The sequence below is a fragment of the Zalophus californianus genome, chromosome 2 (assembly GCF_009762305.2).
Source record: "Zalophus californianus isolate mZalCal1 chromosome 2, mZalCal1.pri.v2, whole genome shotgun sequence".
In the NCBI taxonomy this organism is placed as follows: Eukaryota; Metazoa; Chordata; class Mammalia; order Carnivora; family Otariidae; genus Zalophus; species Zalophus californianus.
This window is the reverse complement of record NC_045596.1, coordinates 189,629,952-189,650,175: the sequence shown is the minus strand read 5'-3', so window position 1 is coordinate 189,650,175 and position 20,224 is coordinate 189,629,952. Positions and strand designations below refer to the sequence as shown.

The window sequence follows — 20,224 nt, the reverse complement described above, 5'->3', positions numbered from 1 at the left end:
GCTCGAGTTTTTATTGCAGCCGAGGGCACGGCGTGATCGACCCACCAACCCCGCTCTCCCATGACAGCAGCTCAGCGAGGCAAAAAGCCTGATGGTCACGTAGAAGGCTGCCTCTGTGCTTTCCAAGGATGCATTCGGAGGAGAAAGCGTCTGGTATAGTTTGGCACTGTACAACATCAGCTTTTCCGAACGACCTCGAATGATGGAACTTCTTTGTTAGTGGGGGTGGGGGGTGGGGGGTGGGAACCCAACCCACGAAGCCTCAAACTTAGCACACATGAACTGCCTGGATTTCAGGCTTCGCCTTGCGCTCGCAGAGGGTCGTTGAGGGCACCCTGCGTGCTTTGTCCACCAGTGATGCCTGCCATAGAGTGCACGGGGCTGTATGAATGAGTTCTAGAGTATTTTGTCTGCATTGCCTACAATTCGTGTGAATGTTCAACATCCCGCACTGAAAAACTTTGAATATCATGTAACAGGGAGCTGGGCTAGAGACAAGCTTCAAGATTTATTACCATTTCTAAATTTTATGAGTTCTATTGTTTCCTATGCTCACTACCAGCTTTGCTATAATGAGGGCTGAAAAGAGAAAAGAGCTGCAAAGAAGAAACATGGCCACTCCCCCGACCCCACCTCCTGCCTGTTCTACCAGCAATTTAGTTCTTCTGTCCTCTTTCGCATGTGTCTTATCTCTTTTTGTGTGTGTATTCCTAGAGAGTAAAGTACGAAAGAGCAAGGGGGAGTGTTCCATGGACACTCAGCAAAGTTTTGAACACTTAAGATGTTTTTCTGGGAACTGGGCCACAAAGGTGATTTATCAAAAGTTTCCTTTTGATCACATCAGGGATGCAAATTTTAAGTAGTTGGTGTGACTGTCATATAATATCTGGGGTATGCCTCCACAATTCAGGAAGTTTTCTTAAGACAATGAGGATGGTTAGAATGAGAGGGGAATAATCATTCGTTTGCCCCCGCTGCCTTATTTTATTTTATTTTTTTCAGGTGTGAAACACACAAAGCAGGAAAGAGACTGATCCACCCCAGGGCGACTCTAGATTCCTGCCACATAGTTGTGCCTGTAGTGCTTAGCGTCACTGGCGCCCCAGGAATGGGGTCGTGGTGGTCACGCATTACCGTTATTTCTTAACAAGTAGGTGGAGTGCGTTTGGTCATTTGACAACTTCCGGAACTCAGGTGGTGGGACTGGGCACACTAATTCAAGTTCAGGGACTCTCCCTGTCAGTTCTCCCGAAAACTTTGGAGAAACTCTATCGTGAAGCCTCAGGCTTTCCTAGGAGGCACTGCTCTTGTTTTCAAAGTGTTTAGTCGGTTTCGTGTTCCGCACGTAGTTACAAATACAGGTGTATTTCCTTCCAGCCCGAGTCCCCGTTAGGTGCAGGTCGCTGGAATCCTCTGCCCTGAAGTTGAAAGTGGGAGATGGAATGAGAAGGCTGGGAGCTCGCTAGTTCCTCTGCCACGCTTCCTAGGTCAAGTTTGCTAGCGGCCCGTTAAGGCCTGGGGAACAAATTCAGAGCTATTCCCGGGGGGGGGGGGGGCAGGGGGGAGGACGCTAGGGTGCGGGGAGTGGAGCCCAGCTGGCTGGTCCGCCCCAAGCGCGCACGCCCCAGCCCTGCTGCCGCGGGGTGCCGAGCAGGTTCCAGAGCGCCAAAGAGGCCGAGAGCGGCTCCGCGAAGGTCCAGGATAGGGTGTTCCAAAAGTCCGGAGCAGCCGGAACTGCAATCTGCCTCGGTGGGCTTCCTTTAGGCCGGGGCAGCTGGGGCTGGGGAGTCGCGAGCGAGGGTGCTGAGGGGAACTTAAGCGAGTAGAAAGTGGCAGCGTCTTGTGGAGAGCAGTAAACTTTTATTTTCCTCCCACAGCAAACAAAGCGTTTGGCTGATAATCTGAGGGGAGAACGGGGGATGGGGGGGTCGGAGAATGCGGGGTGTGGAGCCTTTAGAGGACTCTAGAATCCGCCCCCTGGCCGCTGCGCGCTTGTTGGGGAGGTCCTGGTGCTTGAACCCGAGGGCGGACACTTGTTCTCCGCCAGCCCCGAGTTGGGGCTTGCAAGGAATCTTGGTGGTCAGAGCGCCTTCCCGCGTGCGAAGGTCATTTGCGCTTTTCAGTTTTGGACGAGAGGACACTCTGGAAGGGAAGGCGCAGGTCATTTTCAGAGCCTCTTGTAAAGGACGGGCCGCCTACCGAGAGTGGAAATCCTTAATTACACCCTTCTGCCTCGAAATCCATCTTCCCGGCAGTGTCTTGCCACTCCTACCTCTTCGGGTGACTCCGCTGACCTGAAATGCCCACCCTACGAAAGATCAAGAAAAGTAGTTTTCTAAGAAGGTTAGAGGTTTGATTACACAGAGAAGTGTTTCCACTTTGGTCCAAAGCAATTACCCGCCCCCTCCCCCTGTCCCTCTCCCCCACCCCCGCCCCGCGACCCACAGAAGAAAAGGACAGACGCCCCCCCCTCCCCGGCACGCACGTACCCCCGCACTTTGTAGGTGCGTGTGAATTTCAGATGGCGCTGTAAGTTCATTAGTGTTTGCAATCAGCGGCGGGCAGACCCCTCATCAGAGCCGAAAGCCGGCAAGAGCCATTCATCAGCGTGAAGTGTTATTCATGGATGACCCCTAAATCACGGCAAGAGTAGTAGATGCACTGATTGGTCACAGCATGGGAGCCTTGGAGCTTTCCCGTACCCGACGCGGCCGGGAGGAGGGAAGAAGGGAGGGGCGGCGAACGTGGTTCAGTCCGGCAAATCCCATTTGACAGAAAAAGGCAGTAAACGGGGAATCTCTTTTTTTGAATAAAGAAGAAGAAGAAATAAAGTACCTGTCATCTTGACAAGTGGCGGAGCGGAGGAGTCCAGGATTATAAATGATCGCAGCCCGGTCCAGCTCGCCCTGCGATTAGGCTCTCCCGCGATCTGCACTGGGGGAAGCGCATGGTAGGCTCCTCTCCTCCCGCACACACACTCGCACACACACACGGACACGTGTACGCGCCTGTCTCGGGCACACTCGGCCCGGCGCGTCCCCCCGTCACACAATTAAGGTCCTGGATGCTGCTCCCTGGCACGGCGCCCTCCTCGCCTCCTCACCTTTTCCTCTTCCTCTTCCTCCTCCCTCGCCGCCACCGTCCTCCGGCTCTCCCGCCGAGAACCGAAAACTCCGGCCCGGCCTCTCCGGCCGAGCTGGAGGCTTAGAGGGGCCGGCGGGAAGGGAGAGGGGGAGAGCGCGGGGGAGAAAAAGAAAGTGAACTCATTGGCGCTCCGGCGCGCGCTGCCCTCCCCTCGCCGCGTCCCTCGCCCGCCGCGGCCGGGCGCTGGGCAGGGAAGGAAGTTGTAACACTTGCTGTTCTCTCCCCCTCCCGCCACCCTCCCCCGTCTCCCACGCTCCGCTCCCTCGGCGGGGCCCCTCCCCCGCGCCCGGCTCCTTTGAATTTGGCCAAGTGCTGTGTGTGCGCGCTGCTCGGGTGGACGCGGCGGCTGCGGCCGGGGAGCGAGCCGGCGGCGCGGGCGAGCCGAGCGCGGTAAGTGCGGCGCCGCCGCCGGCGCGCCCTCCTTCCTTTCTGGGGTCCTAGTGCCCGGGCCGCGGCGCCGGGAGCGGGCGGGCTAGGCGGGCTGGAGCCGGCGCGGACGGCGGCGCGGTTGCCCGCGCTGCTCTGGCAGGCGGCAGCAGGTGGGCCAGCCCGGGGTGGCCCGGGAGCATCTCCTCGGCGCGCGGTCTCCCCAGGTCTGGCCTCCCGGTTCCCGGCCTCTCCGTCCCCGCCCCTCCCTCGCGTCTGACACCTCAGGCTGCCTGCTCAGGTGGGAACTTCGCCGGCGCCTGGCGCCGGAGGAGCTGGGCACGGCGCTGCGGTTCCGGGGAGCCCCGGGGAAAGGCAGCCCCGGGGGCTGGGCGCTCAGTGGGGGCAGGGAGCCTAGCCCGTCTGGCTCTGGTCGGGGTGATCCCCAGTTTTGTGGCGGGGCACCGCGTCCTCAGAAGGTGTCTGAGAAGATCTCGGGGGCTTCCAGCGAGCGGGAAGCCCTGAAATGTCACCACTTTCCGGGGCAAGTGAAAATGAGGCTTCAACTACCAGGGAGCCAAGTTGGGAATGGAGAAGGACCGGAACGAGGGGCTGGGGTGGCGTGGGGAGGGGTGGATCTCGACTGAAACTTCATCTGGAAACTCCGGATGGGGCTGGAAACAAACAATTACCCTGAACTGGGCGTTTGAACAATTACAGATTTATGAATCTGCAACTCAATCTCAGGCTGTGTCGTGTTTTCCAACCAATTGGAAGAAGCTTCAAATATTTTAGGTTGAGGTGGGCTATATCTGATCTCTGCTGAACACCTTATGATGCAGTTTGGATTCCATTCTGACTGCCTCAACCTTTAAGGTAGTTGTAATGGTAACCTGCTACTAATTCTTACTGAGGAGGAAGGGTACCAGGTAATTCTACCGTGCAATGCAGCAGATACATTTGTTTTCTGAAGTCATGATCCTCCAAAGCTAGAGAAAAGTTTCCAGGTACTTTTGGGTAAGTGCTGTGGAAGTGAAAGGGTGAGGGCTGTCCGGGCACTTTTTACAGGGCCCCAGAGAGCTGGGATTCCGGAGAACAGTACTGTCTCTTCATAATACTCCTATTTCTTATCTTCTGACAATGTATTTGTCAAACATTTGTAGGCTCTGGCAGAATCCACTGGGTGGTCTTTTCACTAGAAATAGAAATATGTTCAGGCATTACCTTTCCTTTCTGTTGTCAAAAACCAAACCAAACAAAAAGGCAGGACTAGCATCTTTGGAAAGCCTGGAAAGGGTACCCCAAAAGGTGGTATTGCAACTGAGCAGAACTTGTGATTTGATTCTTTTAGCGAATTTGCTTAGAATACGATGCATACCCCTCCTCCACCCGGGTGCCTACCTGGAAAAGTATTTGTGGTCTATCTAGGATATTAGGAACAGAGTTGAGAATTAAGAGAATATAATGAAAACTCATTATAGATTTTAATATTTCAGTTGAAACAAAAATTTTACAAATATATATACCAACGACCTTGCTTTGTGCACTCCTTAATACATTCTTAATTATCTAAAACTTCTAGCTTTTATTTCTCAGTATATGAAATTCTTGTAAGAGCCTTGAAACTTCTGATTTGTGATTCTAAATGCAGAGCAAATATTTAACTCTTGCTCTATAGAGTGAGAGGTTAGTTCAGTAATAAGACTTGCTAATCCCACTTTAAAATGTCAAGGCATTCACAAATTATTCCTAAATTTTTCAAAGATGGGGTTTATAATGAGTTTAAGTTATTCTATTGTGTATTTCAGGATTGAATGTATCTCTCTTCCTGTTGCATTTTCCTTAACACTCTGCCTTTTTTTCTTGTTTGAATTTTAGTATTCTTCTTACTCAAAGATACTATTTTTTGCCAGTGGTCAATATATTTTATTTTAGACAATTTAAAAGAGAGTATATATTATGAGAGAAAGTAGTTCCTTTAAGTAAGACAGGTATATTTTTACATATACTACACAATTTTTCTGAAAATGTACTAATAACTCTACCAGTGCTTATATATTTGAAAGATACATTAGTATCCTGTACCAACAGCATTAATGTTAGCAACTCATTGACAGGGAGTAGCGACCCTAGGGAGGGTTTCTTAATTATGTAAAATAAAGCAGATAAAATTGTAGTAGAATTCTGACTAATTTTTTTTCCAAATTGAATCATTTTCAATGGCTGAGTTTCTTTTCTAGAAAGAAATGTTTTAGGTAAATTATAGAGGCTTTTCTTACTCTGATCTTGTAGGCGTGTCATGAGTCTTTTGGTTAGAAAAAACCTGCTTTATTAGGATGAAGACAAAGAAAGATAAGGATGCTTATCTTTGCATAGAAGAAAGCACCTAAATAGAATGAAAACTTTCACATTTATTCAGAAAGAAAACCTAGCTAAACAATAATAATCCAGTTAGCAAGTTCAAGCTACTCTTCCTTAGCTTTGCTTCTGAAAGCCAAGAGTTAAAATTATTTCCTTTGTAGAGAGTCAAGCAGGTAAGAAACCAGGCAAAAGTGTATGGCTATCGTTGTGCGTAGAATGACCTATCAGGAATACTTGATCAACTTTGAGCTTGATGTACAAAAAATGATGTTTTTCCAATTGCTGTGAAAGCATGTTTGGAAATAGCCAAGTTTGTTCTGCCTACAGTGGTACTGGGAAGTAAGTCCTGAAGATAGTCATAGTCTAATATAAAAGCGCCATAAAGACAACTGTGTTTGTTATTAATATTGATCATTTTAATAAATGCATTACCTCCTTTTTACTAAGCTCTATTTATCCCTTTAAAGTTTTTATTTCTGGGCCGCTGAGGAATGTCATCAAGCTATTTTACTTACGGGAATCAATGTATTCAGCAGTGTTAATGAATTGTCTGCCCTTTCCCTGAAGATGTGTTGTAGAAACGTGTTAGGTATGTCCATTGACGCACTGCTTATCTACCCAGTGTTTTATTTGATAGCCAAATGTCTATTCTGACTTTTAGAACATACTCTCTCTACTTCGATTGAGAATATGAGCAAAAAATACAGTAATTTGCTATAAAACTTTTACTCCGATCCACACCCAATTATATATCCCTTTGAATTTTCAGTTAAAGCCAGTGTTAATGATAGTCTGGAGAAGAATTTAACACCCACTCAAAATAAAGACGTGTACTGAAAAGACAGCATAATAGTGTTATGCTCCTTAAAACTTTTAATAACTGAGTCTTAAAAATTATGTCATGTAAGCTTCTTTCAGAACACATTCAAAACCTTATTTTGGAGATAGATGTTTTAAGAATCCTGATGGACATTTTGTACTTAAAAAAAAACTTGTAAGTTTCAAAACTGATTAATTGTTGTGTCTTATAAAAACTGATTTATTTCATACTTTTTTATATACCAAGCATTACCATTATGAAGCTCTCCTTCTAATTGAGATTAATGTTTCTGAGCAAAGAAGTGGTTTAGAGGGCTGCATTCATTTTGAGTGCTGTTGTAATCAATTTTAGATACAGCATTCCACAGTGGGTCAGTTTGCATCCAAACCTGCCTTATTATGTAGAATTAACTTGTTGGTGATTGATAGTAATACTTCTACATCTTGAGAAGTCATTTGTTTCCAAACAAGTGTGATGGCTTGTATGAGTTTTAAAATATTGCTTCTTATAATTAAAACATCCTTTTGGGGACTTAATTTGAACTTTCTCTAGTAATTGTATAAAGCATGAGGAAGCAATTCATTAATACATATTCAACTGCAATAACCTTTTTTCTTCCAAATACAATATGCCTCAGGTGTATTTTCTTGTTCATCAAAGGGCTTTGTGGTCTTTTGGAGTCATAAATGGTAAACATTATACGACTAGGTTATTTCCTTTTTTGTTTAGGTCAATATTCTAGTTGAGTTTTTCAAGGAATTCTTAGAATTATAGATCCACGTCTTGCACATGTGTTATAACTTTTATTTTATAAGGTGGTAGGTATACTCTTGACAATGAAAGGTAGTGCGTGTGGAGGTAATTCTTTATCCTCTTTGGAAACCTGGAAAGATGGTGACTATTATCATCCCTACGGTGATGTTTTTATTTGTACCTTAGCTGTGTCTGGTCTCAACTTTACCAGCATTTTATTCTCTTCCGAAAGACCATGTGAAGATTTTCTTGGACTTTGGTCCATATTGCATTGCTTACTGTGATGTATGCTTATAGTCTCAATAAAATAAAATATTAAAAGCACAAAATAGAAGATTGAAATAGATAAGTATTCTAATATAGCCATCATCTCTAGAATTTTTAAATAAAGATGCGACTGCTTTATAGTGAATATAAAGTTCCCACAGTGCATTGTTTTCTACTTTCAGGAAAAAAAAACTTGGTAGGAAATATGTTTATTATATTTTAATTTTCTTCACTGTAATGATAGATTATGTACACTGAATTAGTGTTGTTCCATTTAAAAACATTCACTAAAAACAGTTCAAAACGCTAAAATAATGTACTTAAAATGTCATTTTCAAAGCATTATCTTAGCCCCCCATTAGAATATAAACTTTCAAAATGCAGAAATATGCTCTAAGATATAGAGCTGTTTCGAACACCAAAACCATAATAGGATTCCTTCACTGGAAAGAATGTTGATTTGTGTGTGTGTGTGTGTGTGTGTGTGTGTGATTTCGATTAAATAACTCAGGTGACTGGGTAGTTAGAATAGCTATGTAGAATTCCTGTAAAAGATAGTAATCTACTGAAACCTCCTTCCTTCTACTTCAGCTGAGTTACCGAGCAAATTAATGTCAGTATCCTAGAACGTACTCACAAGCCATATGAATATATGATTGAAACCATATAATAATAAAAAGGAGTCTTTACTACCCCGTTGATACCCTTGCAGTCTAGAGGTAGCTCTAGGGTAGTACTGACTTTTCTAACAAGTTTGGGATAGGTGGCAGTCTTAACTGAGTTCTAAGACTTCAAGGAGGTAGTAGATGGCTTTAATGTTTCTGCAGCATCTGTAGAGTACAGCATATCACATCCCCAAACTATGGTTATCTTCTTTCCTGTGAGTTAAGGAGTGGAGGATCACTTATGGAGAGATGGCAGTTTTGAAAATGAAGTGTTTTGAGACAATCAAGTGCCTCTATTCACACTTGTATTGTCATACTCAATTATATAAAAGTTACTGTGAGATGCTCTCTGTTGACAAAGTGATTTCCAGTATGGTGGCATACTTGTTACTTCAATTACAGAAGTTGGGGAGCAGTGAGATGCTGTGATTTGGTTTGCCCAGGGGTGGGGTCGTATTATTTAATAATGAGCAGCTATTTTATAGCTGGGTCTACTGGGTCTCTGCCTCAAAACCTATGGGAGATAGAGAAAGAGGGGGAGAGGGAGGAGTAAAGAAGAAGAGAGAATATGAACGTGAAAATCGTTTATAAAGAGTGATGGTTCTTCGAGCGTTTTCTGTGTGTAGCAGTGTCTTGGACAGGAAGGGCGGTCTGTAGGGGGCACATTTGGTCGTTGCAAGTTAATTGGGTAAGTACAGGAGAAAATTAACTTCTAAACTTTTTCACTTTTAAGTATTTCCATTTTAGACCCAAGAATACGAGCATCATTAGCTTTTAAAAATTAATCCAAGAAATTCCAAATATTGTATATGGTTCTTCATTATCGACAAAGAAAAGAAAATGTGTTAACAGTTCTGTTTTACAGGTATATTTTCTTTGTATATGGGACTGAACACCAAATTATAATTTTATAATTCTCAGATTTATGGAGAGACTTAAAAACAAACACTCTGATTATTTTAAATGATCATTTAGGAGGTGACCTACAAGGTCACTTATCTTTGAAGATAAAGCTCATAATCAATATATTTTAGTCATTCTGTCATTTCTTTGATAACTAGTTACACTTATCAGAATCTTGTGAAAATTCCTCTTCAGATTGCCATAATTTAGAAAGAAATAACAGCTTGGTAACGACTCTGTGCCTTCAGCCATAGTCCGAACCACTTCTGAATAGTAGGATGACATGAATTTGTGATCCCTGCTCTTTCCAGAAAAAAAAAAAAAAGAAAGAAAGAAAAAAACAAAGGAAGAAAAGGTATTCTTTTATGAGAATGGATTATTTCATCTCGAGTTCAGTTAAGTTCAACTAATATTTTACGATTAGAATTGTGGACCCACTATCATTGGGAAGAAGTGAGGTGTCTTTTTGGTTACAGGGGCATTTCCAAAGAGAGGTCCTTCCTTCCCCCAGGAAGCTCTAGCATCCCTATTGTGGCCAGCATTTGGCGTCCGTACTAGAGAGCTACCTTAGGAGAGCTAAAATGCTGGGGCACTACGTTGGAAGGTATGTTATGCCGAGACTGAGGAGACAGGACCCGAATTAGCGTAATTTACAATGAGAAATGCATGAAGTATTTTAATGGGTTTGCACGAAGCACTTACAAATATGTTAATATTGGGATATGTTTATTTCGGTAATTATGAAAGCGATCCTGCTGAAAAGTGTACTTGTTTATTCTCAGTCTACCAAATGCTCTTTTAAAATGTGACATCTATGCTAATACCTTTATCAGGGAATTTGAAATTTGTCAACATGTAGGTGGAAAAAAATTGGCAAGGGACTGGTCCTTTTTGCATAGCTCTTTTCAAAAACAAAAACAAAAAAGCTGGCACAGGGCTTGTCATTTAAAATAATTATGAAAGCCAGAAGACAGCTGTAAATTTTATTTCCTTCAGAATTTATAATAACTTCCAGCTAAAGAAGGCTGTCAGACCTATAGTTCTTGAAGAGGAAATCTGACTTTTTATTTCCTCTGAAGAACAACAGAAAAAAGCATCATAAACAGCGTTATTGTCTTTTTCTATGTTTATAATAAAAAATGAAATGAATATTTAAAATGTAAACTTCACTTAAATTTTGTGTAGTGATAAGGATAATAAATGTCGACAAAAACACTGCAAGTCATAACTAATTTAAATAAATACAGAAAAGTGGTTCACTGTAATATCGAAAAGGAATAAGAGCTATCGTACACAACCGTATTTTGTCTCTTGATTGTCGCAAAAATGAGACATTCTTCCTACAGCAATATTGCTGAATTTTATGATAGCATCAATAACAGTTTGGAGAGTAACTTGACACAATCAAATTAACGAAAATATTAATCCTCTTCATGTTCTCTTTAGGAAACATTTCTAGAGAATTAGAAAGCCCTCAAAAATAATCATACCTTCCAGCAAAAAGATGTTTGTTGCCTTACAGAGCTGTTGATGAATTTAGGTTCAGAAAGGGGTGAAGGTCGAGGAGAACTTCTGCCAGAATGTTATCACTCAAATTAAAACAGAACAGACGTTTTCCATCTGTAATATATTTCTAAGTGGATATTTCGATCTTAATTTTCAACCAGTCTTTCTCTGATGCTGCTGCTAGCATATTTAACATTTAAAATAAAGTTCAATTTAAACAAAAGTTAAAGTTCTTACTCATAGGTCATGTGTACTGTCAAACCAGAATTAAATCCTCACTTTCAGAGTAATTTTTATGCGCCCTTATAACTTTTTCGTGCCAAAGAGAAATAGAATAGCCTATTCTACATTTCCTGTGATTGAAAAATTAAATGGAACAAAATTCTCCCTTACCGTTTACTTTTGCCCTAGAGATCTCTGAATGAGAACCTGGCATTACAAAAAATTTTATAAACGATATTGGCATGTTAAGTTGATTTGCCAAAAAGATTTCTTTCTTTGTTACTAATTTTAAACATTACAGGTGTGGCAGAAAAGAAAACTTTTTAAATGTTTTCTATCTTGTGTTTTGATTGTGATATAATTTTTTAAATTGTGTTTTAATTTGTATGATATTAGGTGGTATAGTATATGTTTAGTGTTCTACCTTTGAAGGGAAATAATATGGATAATAAGGATGTAATTTAAAAATTAAATAAATGTAAAATTATCCATATAGGATTTGAAGCACAATACATTATAGTTAAAAATGCAGTGCCAATCAGAAATCTTCATTTTATATGTTCAAATTCAAATACTGTTTTATTGATGATGTAAATAGTTAGATCTAAGTAATTTAAATTATTTACACTTAACAGCTTTTGTCTTTTACATGGTTCCACTAATCAGAACTTCATATTTTTATTTAAATCGATATTATGCTCTATAGTCCACAGTTAAGAAATCCAAAAATATTAGTAACCAAAACACAGTAGTTCCAGTATAAGTTTTTAAAGAGCCAAACAGAAATTAAGATGACTAGGTAAATCTGGTGTTCTAGATATCATAGAAACACTTTAATCAATATCCCCATCTTACATAGTCTGGACACTGGGAGACTATTCATTAATATATATGTATGCAGTATCCACACAGATCACCAAAAAGTTATTTATTACAAAACTGAAAGATGAATGATGTATTGATATTATTTTCTTTAAGCCAGAGAGCAGGAATGCGTTTGTAAAATAAAAGTTACATTTTAAGTAAGATACGTCATTTATTGGTATTCTGGTTTAAAGTAATCTCAATAAAATCCATATTACCTTTCATTTCATTTAAGTATGATGTTAGCGAGTTGAGTCAGCCCTCAGTATAGCCATGGCAAAAGTCTAATCTTTTTTACTTCAAGTTTTATATAAAATCTGCACTTTCCAGTGACATACTTCATCTCCACTGTGCAGGTGTTTTCTGAGATTTTGACAAAGGAGAGATCTGAAGGAGAGGACTGAGTGCTTGTTTTAAGAGATGCCATCAGTTAATTCTGTTCACATCATCTGATGAAAGTAGCATTTAAAACAGTATTATACTTCAGATAGGAATTTTAACATATCAAGTTTGGTGAATTTCATATTAAACTATCAGCAAAGGCTAATTTCAAATTACTTGAAACAAATCATTAATGTATCACGTATTTCATTTAAACGTGATATAAGGTATATGAGTTGGTCGTGTAATTACCACTTGAGCTTTGAAAAGGCTATGCTATAATTCACATTAAAAATTTTAAATGTTGAGGAAAGCAAAGTACTAGTAATTCTCAGTCTTGGAAATTGTTACCAATGTAAGCCTTCTCGGGACTGCATTATTTTTTTTTGTTATCTTGCTTTTACCTTTTTTCAAAAAAATAATGTACCTTCTGTTGGTATTATCACTTAATTTTAAGTATGGAACATAAACATTTGACTTAGGAATAGATGTCAGTTATTAGTACACATTATGTATTTTTTTTTTCCCAAAGGAAAGTTTCTCAAGGCTTTCTGGGTGAGGTTCTGGTTCTTTTAGGATTTAGAAGCATTGGTATCAATGGCTAATTTTGGTGGAAGAGTGTTACGTGGTTTTTAAGTCCTCGTTATTACTTTTAAAAGAATATCCCATCAGGAATAGGAAGCTTTGTGGATAAACTGCCACTCTTTGATGAAGGATTATGCATTCTCCCCTAAATCTGTGATCCCAGAATGTGTTACACAATGGTTTTATCAAGTAGCACTGGACTAGCTTGGCCATCATTTCATTTCCTTGAATAAGGTAATTGCTTCCTTTCCTAAATCTAATATTTATGTAGAATTTTAGTCTAAATATACATTCCAGGCATTAATAGATCCAACTCCTAAAATCCAGAGGTTAATAATCTGATGCAAGATAATGAAGCCAGAAAAGTTGGGAAGGGTGCTTTTACATTTATGCCAAATGACAAGTGAATTGATTATTGTGAGGTACCCAGTCACTTAAGTGGTTTGCCTCCTCAGTCCAGTCTGCAGGATCCGGGGCCTGATTGAAGGTCCTTGTAAGCTTTTCCCCTATTAGTGATATTCAAAGCAACCTGGAGACAGAAATGACAGCATATAAAAATGAAGCCATCACATATTATTAGTTAATTGTCTCTGAACATGTATGCAAAAAGTGAGCATATCATAGCATGCTTTGGTTATGGGTTAAAAAAAAAAGAATGAATATTTTGTTATGTGATATTCCCATTAGCATGAATAACTTCGTGCAGGGCATTAAAAGTATGATAAAAAATGTGTCATGTTCTAGAAAGATTTTTTTTTTTAGTCAAAGTAATATATTAAAAATGGAATGGCCAATTCATCCTATTAAGTAATCAAGTATCAAATATTGGTTAATTAAGACACTTTAACTGTAGGATGCAGTGATGCCACATAAAAAAGCATAATTTATTAGACAATTAGTGTTCCTTAATAAATGGGTTCTTATTTCTGAGCCTACCAGCTTTTTAAAAGTTTTTTAAAAGATGGCAAAGTTTACTATAAAAATTGCAGAGTGTGGAAGTAAGTAAATTTTTTTGCAATTTAAATAATTCTAGTTTTTGTATACTTACTCATTGAATCACACTATATAAACTTCAGAAGATGACTCTGTAATGTTAATATTCCTGTTCTGAGTTATTAGCCTCTTAAACTTTGATACATGCATAAATATATATATCCATTGTGAAAGACATATGAATCTAAAAAAATAGTTTTATTTTTTAAATATTATATTGAACATATTTATGGAAAAGCTATTTTTAAAATACCACTTTTAATGATCACTTTAATAAAACAATTGATTATGTAAACCTTCATAAAAGATTCTAGGCTTTTATAATTGGTATAAATATGAGGTTAAAAAATAAACAGTACTGTCTGGAAACTAGCTAGATGTAACCAAGTTTCAAGTACTTTATAAGATTTTTAGAAGACTTTTATTAATACCTTAAAATATTTTATGTAGATATTTGTCCAAATTTCCAATTGTTATTTTTAGGAAACCACAGGGTTTAATACACTGCAAAATAATTGGTTGAAAAACATTTGTCATCCTGTTTCCTGTTTTTAATTTTTAGAATATATGTGTTTTAATTTCACATGTAAAAGTAATACAGATTAAGGATTTTGAAGAGCAGGGGCTTTTTTTTTTTTTTTTTTCTATTTTTCATCAGCTCTGTAGCTGAACCCTTACAATCTCTTTCTTCATTATTCTAAGCCACTATCAGATTCTAATCTTTGCTGTGTCCACAGCTGTTTGAGGATTTTTTTTTTTTTGCAAATGTAATTACAAATACATGTGTTTTGTGCACCTCACTTCCTATAAATGCTTATAAAGGAAGATAAAGGGCAGAGGACGGGCTGCTTACAGGCACATGGCTGATTGTATTTGTTTTCAAATCATTATGTCAGTGGTTACGAGGAAGAATTGCAAAGATGAAAACACAGCAACTTTGGCTTCAGTGATGTTTGGCAATAAAAATCACTGAAAATTTAATAATTTCTCTACAAGGAGTACCTTTTTATGGAGTTAAGTACCACCGAATCAAGTGGTTTCCCCATTTCTTTGGGTCATGTGTCTACAGTGATGGCCATAATTTAAACTCTAAGCAAAATATGATAGTTTTTTTTTTCACTTCTTAAAGACCCATTAGAAGATGACATTGTAGAGAGAGATTTATTAATCCCTCACATTTATTTGGATGTGCCAAATTGGAGAATGATTGATGTCACATGGGCACTTAACAAATGTACAGTGATATAACCCTGCAGAAATTAGAGTGCTTTCTGGAGAAAATTCAACCTATTTGCTTGCATTAATATTATTTATAGAACAAAATTGGAAACCAGCTATATATAAACCCTAAGAAATGTGAAGTGTGTCAACTTTTAAGGACAACCTGTCTTCATTATTTATAATATCTCTCTTTTGTGCTATCGGGATGTGTCCATCTCTGTGGACAGTGGGATTGGCTATCTCTAGGAATAAGTAAAGGTACTTTCTGTGATCAAAAAAGTGTAGAAGATGACTGAGTTCAATACTTACTACTTTTAGGAAGGGGTCAAAGATATTGCATAGAAACACAATTATTTTTGTTTTCCTCTCATTTGAGATTCTAGAGAATATCTGCTGCCTGATAAAAATTCTTTGGAGCACAGGGAGGGCAGGAAGAAGAGTGGAATAGATCAGGCTTCATTTGAAAAAGATAGCAAAATGGTCCGCCACTTTCCATAAGCGTCTTGATTGGGGAAGAAGGTCTTCAAGATGAAAAAGCAAAAATAGGAAAAAGTGCTTTAGTTTCCAGAAAGCTTTGGAGAATTGTTCCGGGGAGGGAATGTAGTGCTTACCTGTCAAAACTTGAAATTTTTCCCCTTTTATATTTAATATAATAGAAATTAATAGTGAACTGCTGCCATTGAACCTAGAAAAATTACGAGGCTGTGTAGATGTAGTAAAGCTCTGCCCTGATTTGAACGTCCATCTTTATTCGTAATGTGTGCCTCACTTCTACAGGCATCTTTCCCTGTCCCGATTGATTTAAATCAAACCCCGAGTCTTTCGTCAGTGTTCTGTGTCCAAGTGACTGTGTCCTGGGGAAGATTAGAAGAAACAAGACATGATCTCAGACCCCTAGGAAGTTTTCACTTCTAGTTGAGCCATGATGTAAGAGATAACAGACAGTTATTAAGGTTATTAAGAAAGCTGAAAGAGGTATTGGAAGAATTACTGCTTTGGGCACTTCGTACTGTGATAGCCCATGGGTCTTTGAAAATGGCTGAGCACTGAAGGGAGTAGAGCACCTAAGGCTTTCAGCACAGAACTTTCCTGCGGCCTACAGACATTAGCAGAGCCTTGAAACTCCATGGACGTTGGGAAGGACACGAGGCAGTAACTACTGAAAAACAACAGAAGTGCCCTGGGGCTCACAAGTGTTTAAAAGGATAGACAGCCGAGTGAATCAAAACATGGGCCTTACACTTCTCCCACACAGGCATGGCCGTAGACATCCAACAAGAAGGATCATGAAGAGCCAGGGACCTGGGAAGAACAGAGGGTGGACATTTGCCTCCTTCCCTGTGGAGTAACTCGGCAATGTCTGTTGCAAGCTTACCCACAAAAGTGCTGCGAAGGCAGAGACCCTTCTCTCTCTCTCTCTCTCTCTCTCTCTCGTTCTCAGCATAGCTAGTTTCTAGCACAGTGCCTGGCCCATCGGTAAACAAGTGATGTGGGAATGAAATCTTCCCTCACTCCATGTCAGTGTCAAGTGTCCTCACTAAAGAATAACTCCTTCCTACAAAAGCTTTGTGGTCTCTAGACTTAGGTCGTCCCCTAGGACCACTAAAATTCTCAAAGTGTATATTCTGTTATTTTAAGATTGCCTGTGATTCATGTTAAGTCTGTAGTACCAACAATAAGTTGTCGGCATTTAAGTGAGAACAAAAGATACCGCAGGACAGGAGAGATCTCTGAAAAAAATGAACAGTCGACATGGAGGGGTGAGGGGATGTCAACACAACAGAAATCAACCACAGCGAGCCCGAACTGGCGAACAGGTGATGACGATGCCGGCAGGTAAAGGGGATGAATGAAATTGGCCATTGTTAGTTGCGTATCGCATTTGCGCTTCTACAAAGATACACGTTCTTTCCTATTTCCTAAAATACGTAGTTCTCTTTGTCTTTCTATTTTCCACTTTTGAAAGAGATGTGCACACAGAGAAATGTTTCCATACCATTAGAAAAGCAGCAGAGCGAGTTTGATAATGAATAGCGTTGGCATTGCCTCAGAAACGGAGACATGGGGTGATGGGAACCGGGCACCGAAGGACACACACTTCGCCCAAAAGGAGACACCACGCCACACCTCTAGGCTGGTTGTTGCCATGTGGGGGTGAAACAGTGTAGCCAGATTGCAAGAATTTTCAAGAAATGCCAGAATATGAATTATGTGAAATTTCTAGATTTTGAAATGTTGGCTCATAAAAAAAAAAAAAAAAAGGCAACGCACAAAACACACAGATGAAACAAAACACGTCTGCAGGCTGGGTTTGGCAGTTGGGCCCCCAGTTTGCAACCTGTGATGTAGATGCAGAGAGCTGCAGGATGTCTTTGGGAGATCGTGGGTGAGCAGCAGGAATGGAGCAGAGGATCCCCCAGAGAAAAATCTGTGATGAGCTTGGAGAGAGAGCTTGGGCCCAGATTGTGGATTATCTTAAATGTCATCCTCTTCTACCCATTTTTGAGGGGAAAAAAAAATGTTTGCAGTTTGTGGTACACTTTTTCCAGCTTTAAAACAGAAGCTCAGGTTGCCGGCAAGCCTTCTAGAAGCATTATTCATGCTAAGTCAGGAGAGGGTTAAGTGACAGGAGCATACTCTTGACCTTTGGCTCAGATCCTTCTCCCCCAGGCCGCCATCTTCTGTCCACCGTGTGCAAGGTATAGCTAATCTCTTTTTCTACTAGCATTTGAATATTACCTGAATCCAGAGGCTAAATTCTATAGGAGAGGAAAAAGTTAAAGATGACATACTGGATTAGGTCATACCCATTACATTAATTGAATAAAAAAGAACACTTTAATTCTAGAGAAGGATTTAACTGGAGAAGGCTGCTCTAATCCCATTTCTGTCCTTTATCTCCTGTGTGACCTTGGGTAAAGCCACCCTGTCTCTGAGCCTCAGTTCCTTATCTGAACAACAGGATTGCTAATAATGGTCGGTGGCGTTGCTACCTATTGTCAAGAGCCTGGTACCGAGCCCTGCACACTGTAGATACCACGGTGCATACAAAAATCGGGGTTGTTGACATACCCACTTGCGGGGTACGTGCGACAATGAAATGAGCTGAAGCACGGAGAGGGATCACGTGGTGTCGGGTGTGTCCTGAGCATCCTGTGTGCACGGAAGAGAGCCCCCGACGCTTATCCAGCAGCGAGACCACTGCAATAGTAGCTCTCCAAATTAGCTAAGAAGAACCAAACAGCAGTGGCAGAGCTTCTTCTCTTTACTTGGGCTGTCACCTGAGAAGATCTCTCTTAATTAATGGATAGTTTTTAACAACATTGATTCTCTGGCTTGCCAACCTACTGATTAGAAGCGCTAAGTTCAGGGGGAGGAGGAATGGAGATACCCTGCTCAGGTGTGGGCCGGGGCCTGCCTGCAAAGTAACCGCCGTGCGAGGGCTCGTCCGGAGAGCAGCGTACACGAGAGCGCTGATGAGAGTCGTGAACACTCATCCTGACGGTACAGAGTCACTTAAGGAGGAAGAGAGGGCAATGTCTGAGATACTTTACAAACATTTATATGAAAAGGATGAAAAGATTTTTGACATTTCAAGGAGAGTAAGACTCATCTCTAAAAATTTATTGGAAGACACATTCCTTAATGATGTCAGATAACTGGACTATTTTGTGGGAGAAAAAAAAAACCCGTTTTGACAGGGTCAGCATTTTAAGTATATTCTGGTTCGTATCTTTAAAATGAAAGTAGGGGCGCCTGCGTGGCTCAGTGGTTAAGCTCCTGCCTTCGGCTCAGGTCATGGTCCCAAGGTCCTGGGATCTATTCCCACATTGAGCTCCCTGCCTGGCGGGAAGCCTGCTTCTCCCTCTCCCACTCCCCCTGCTTGTGTTCCCTCTCTTGCTGTGTCTCTGTCAAATAAATAAAATCTTTTAAAAAAATTAAAAATAAAAAATAAAATGAAAATAGTCATTTTTTTCATGGCTGTTGGAATTATATATGTATATGAAAATATACATAAAAGAATAATAAATAGCATTAATTAAATAATATGAGATAAATATAAAAAATAAAAATAAGCTATATAGATAGATATGCATTATCTATTTATAAATTATTTTCTATAGGATATATAAATTGTAATATTTAGAGATGCCGGGAAACCGCTCATGGAAATTTTGTGCTGGTGCCTGGGTGGCTCAGTTGGTTGAGCGACTGCCTTCGGCTCAGGTCATGATCCCGGAGTCTTGGGATCGAGTCAGTCCCACATCAGGCTCCCGGCGCAGCGGGGAGCCTGCTTCTCCCTCTGACCCTCCCCCCTCTCATGCTGTTTCCCTCTCGCTCGCTCTCTAATAAATAAAATTAAAAAAATCTTTAAGAAAAAAATGTTTAAAACCTATTGATACATTAAGTAGAAATAATTACAAAACAAACCGGAGTGTAGTGAAAAATGTTTCCATTTAATTAACAGAATTACTTAGCATTTGGATGTATCTTGTTTGTTTCTTTCAAAAAGATATGATACAAAACATATCCACTAGCATATTAGTTAGCCCAGTGGATTTCTCAATGTTTTGCTGAAAAGCAAATTTTAAACATTTGTCTGAAATGTTCGTTGGCTGCAACGGAAGGTGGCCGCTTGTGTTCTTTTTTAGCTCTGATGTCTTTATTACATTATCATTTATTAAGCATCTGTTATGAGTCTAACATTGATTTAGGCTTTGTGAGGAAGGGATGCAAAAAACAAAGAGGAGGTATATTTTAGAAGCCCCAAAGAAACAGGCGCTAACTAGACGGGCGTACTAACAACTCAGAGCTGGGATGAAATCTGAAGATGTAACGCCAACTGTCCACCCCACAGGAACTCAAGGAAGAGAGAGGAACGTGTAGGGTGGGAGCCGTTCTCTAGCACTTCAACTTCATCATTTCCAGGACAATATTCTTGGCGGCTTTTCTTTCAGGCTTGAGGACTACAGCTGCCCCTTCTGTATCCACACCACCATCCTCTTTGATCACACAGGGTAGAAGTCTAATAGCCATCTTGAAGATGATCCCATTGCTCACCACTCACGTCTGACCCCGTCATCAGATCCGGCTGATCCTCCCTCTGCTGAGTTTCAGTGCCGCTGCTCCTTGCCATCCTCACTGCCAGTTTCCTACTCTGGGCTCTCATCAT

At 40.7% G+C, this 20,224-nt stretch overlaps 2 protein-coding genes across 2 annotated transcripts in view; one reads left to right on the top strand and one right to left on the bottom strand.

The window, feature by feature from the left end:
• TENM3 (teneurin transmembrane protein 3) overlaps nucleotides 1-20,224 on the top strand; it is a 1,257,915-nt gene that overhangs the window by 647,761 nt on the left and 589,930 nt on the right. The gene's annotated exons all lie outside the window — the stretch shown is intronic.
• Nucleotides 1,607-18,548, bottom strand: LOC113924547 (translation initiation factor IF-2-like). Its single transcript, XM_027598437.2, has 5 exons — nucleotides 18,400-18,548; nucleotides 10,770-10,851; nucleotides 3,104-3,616; nucleotides 2,836-2,929; nucleotides 1,607-2,308 (listed from the first exon to the last, which is right to left on the bottom strand). Exons 1-5 carry the CDS (start codon nucleotides 18,546-18,548, stop codon nucleotides 2,196-2,198), a joined length of 951 nt encoding a protein of 316 aa, XP_027454238.1. The 3' UTR covers nucleotides 1,607-2,195.

What these genes read in the sequence shown, in the direction of transcription:
- LOC113924547 (XM_027598437.2), bottom strand. Translation starts at nt 18,548, where the DNA reads ATGAGTGTTCACGACTCTCATCAGCGCTCTCGTGTACGCTGCTCTCCG. An exon ending in AAACATCTTTTTGCTGGAAG is followed by an intron (nt 3,617 to 10,769) that starts GTATGATTATTT and finishes CAGCCCGCCTAG; the next exon opens with CCCGCCCGCTCCCGGCGCCG. An exon ending in AGGAAGAGGAAGAGGAAAAG is followed by an intron (nt 2,930 to 3,103) that starts GTGAGGAGGCGA and finishes CCCCCAGTGCAG; the next exon opens with ATCGCGGGAGAGCCTAATCG.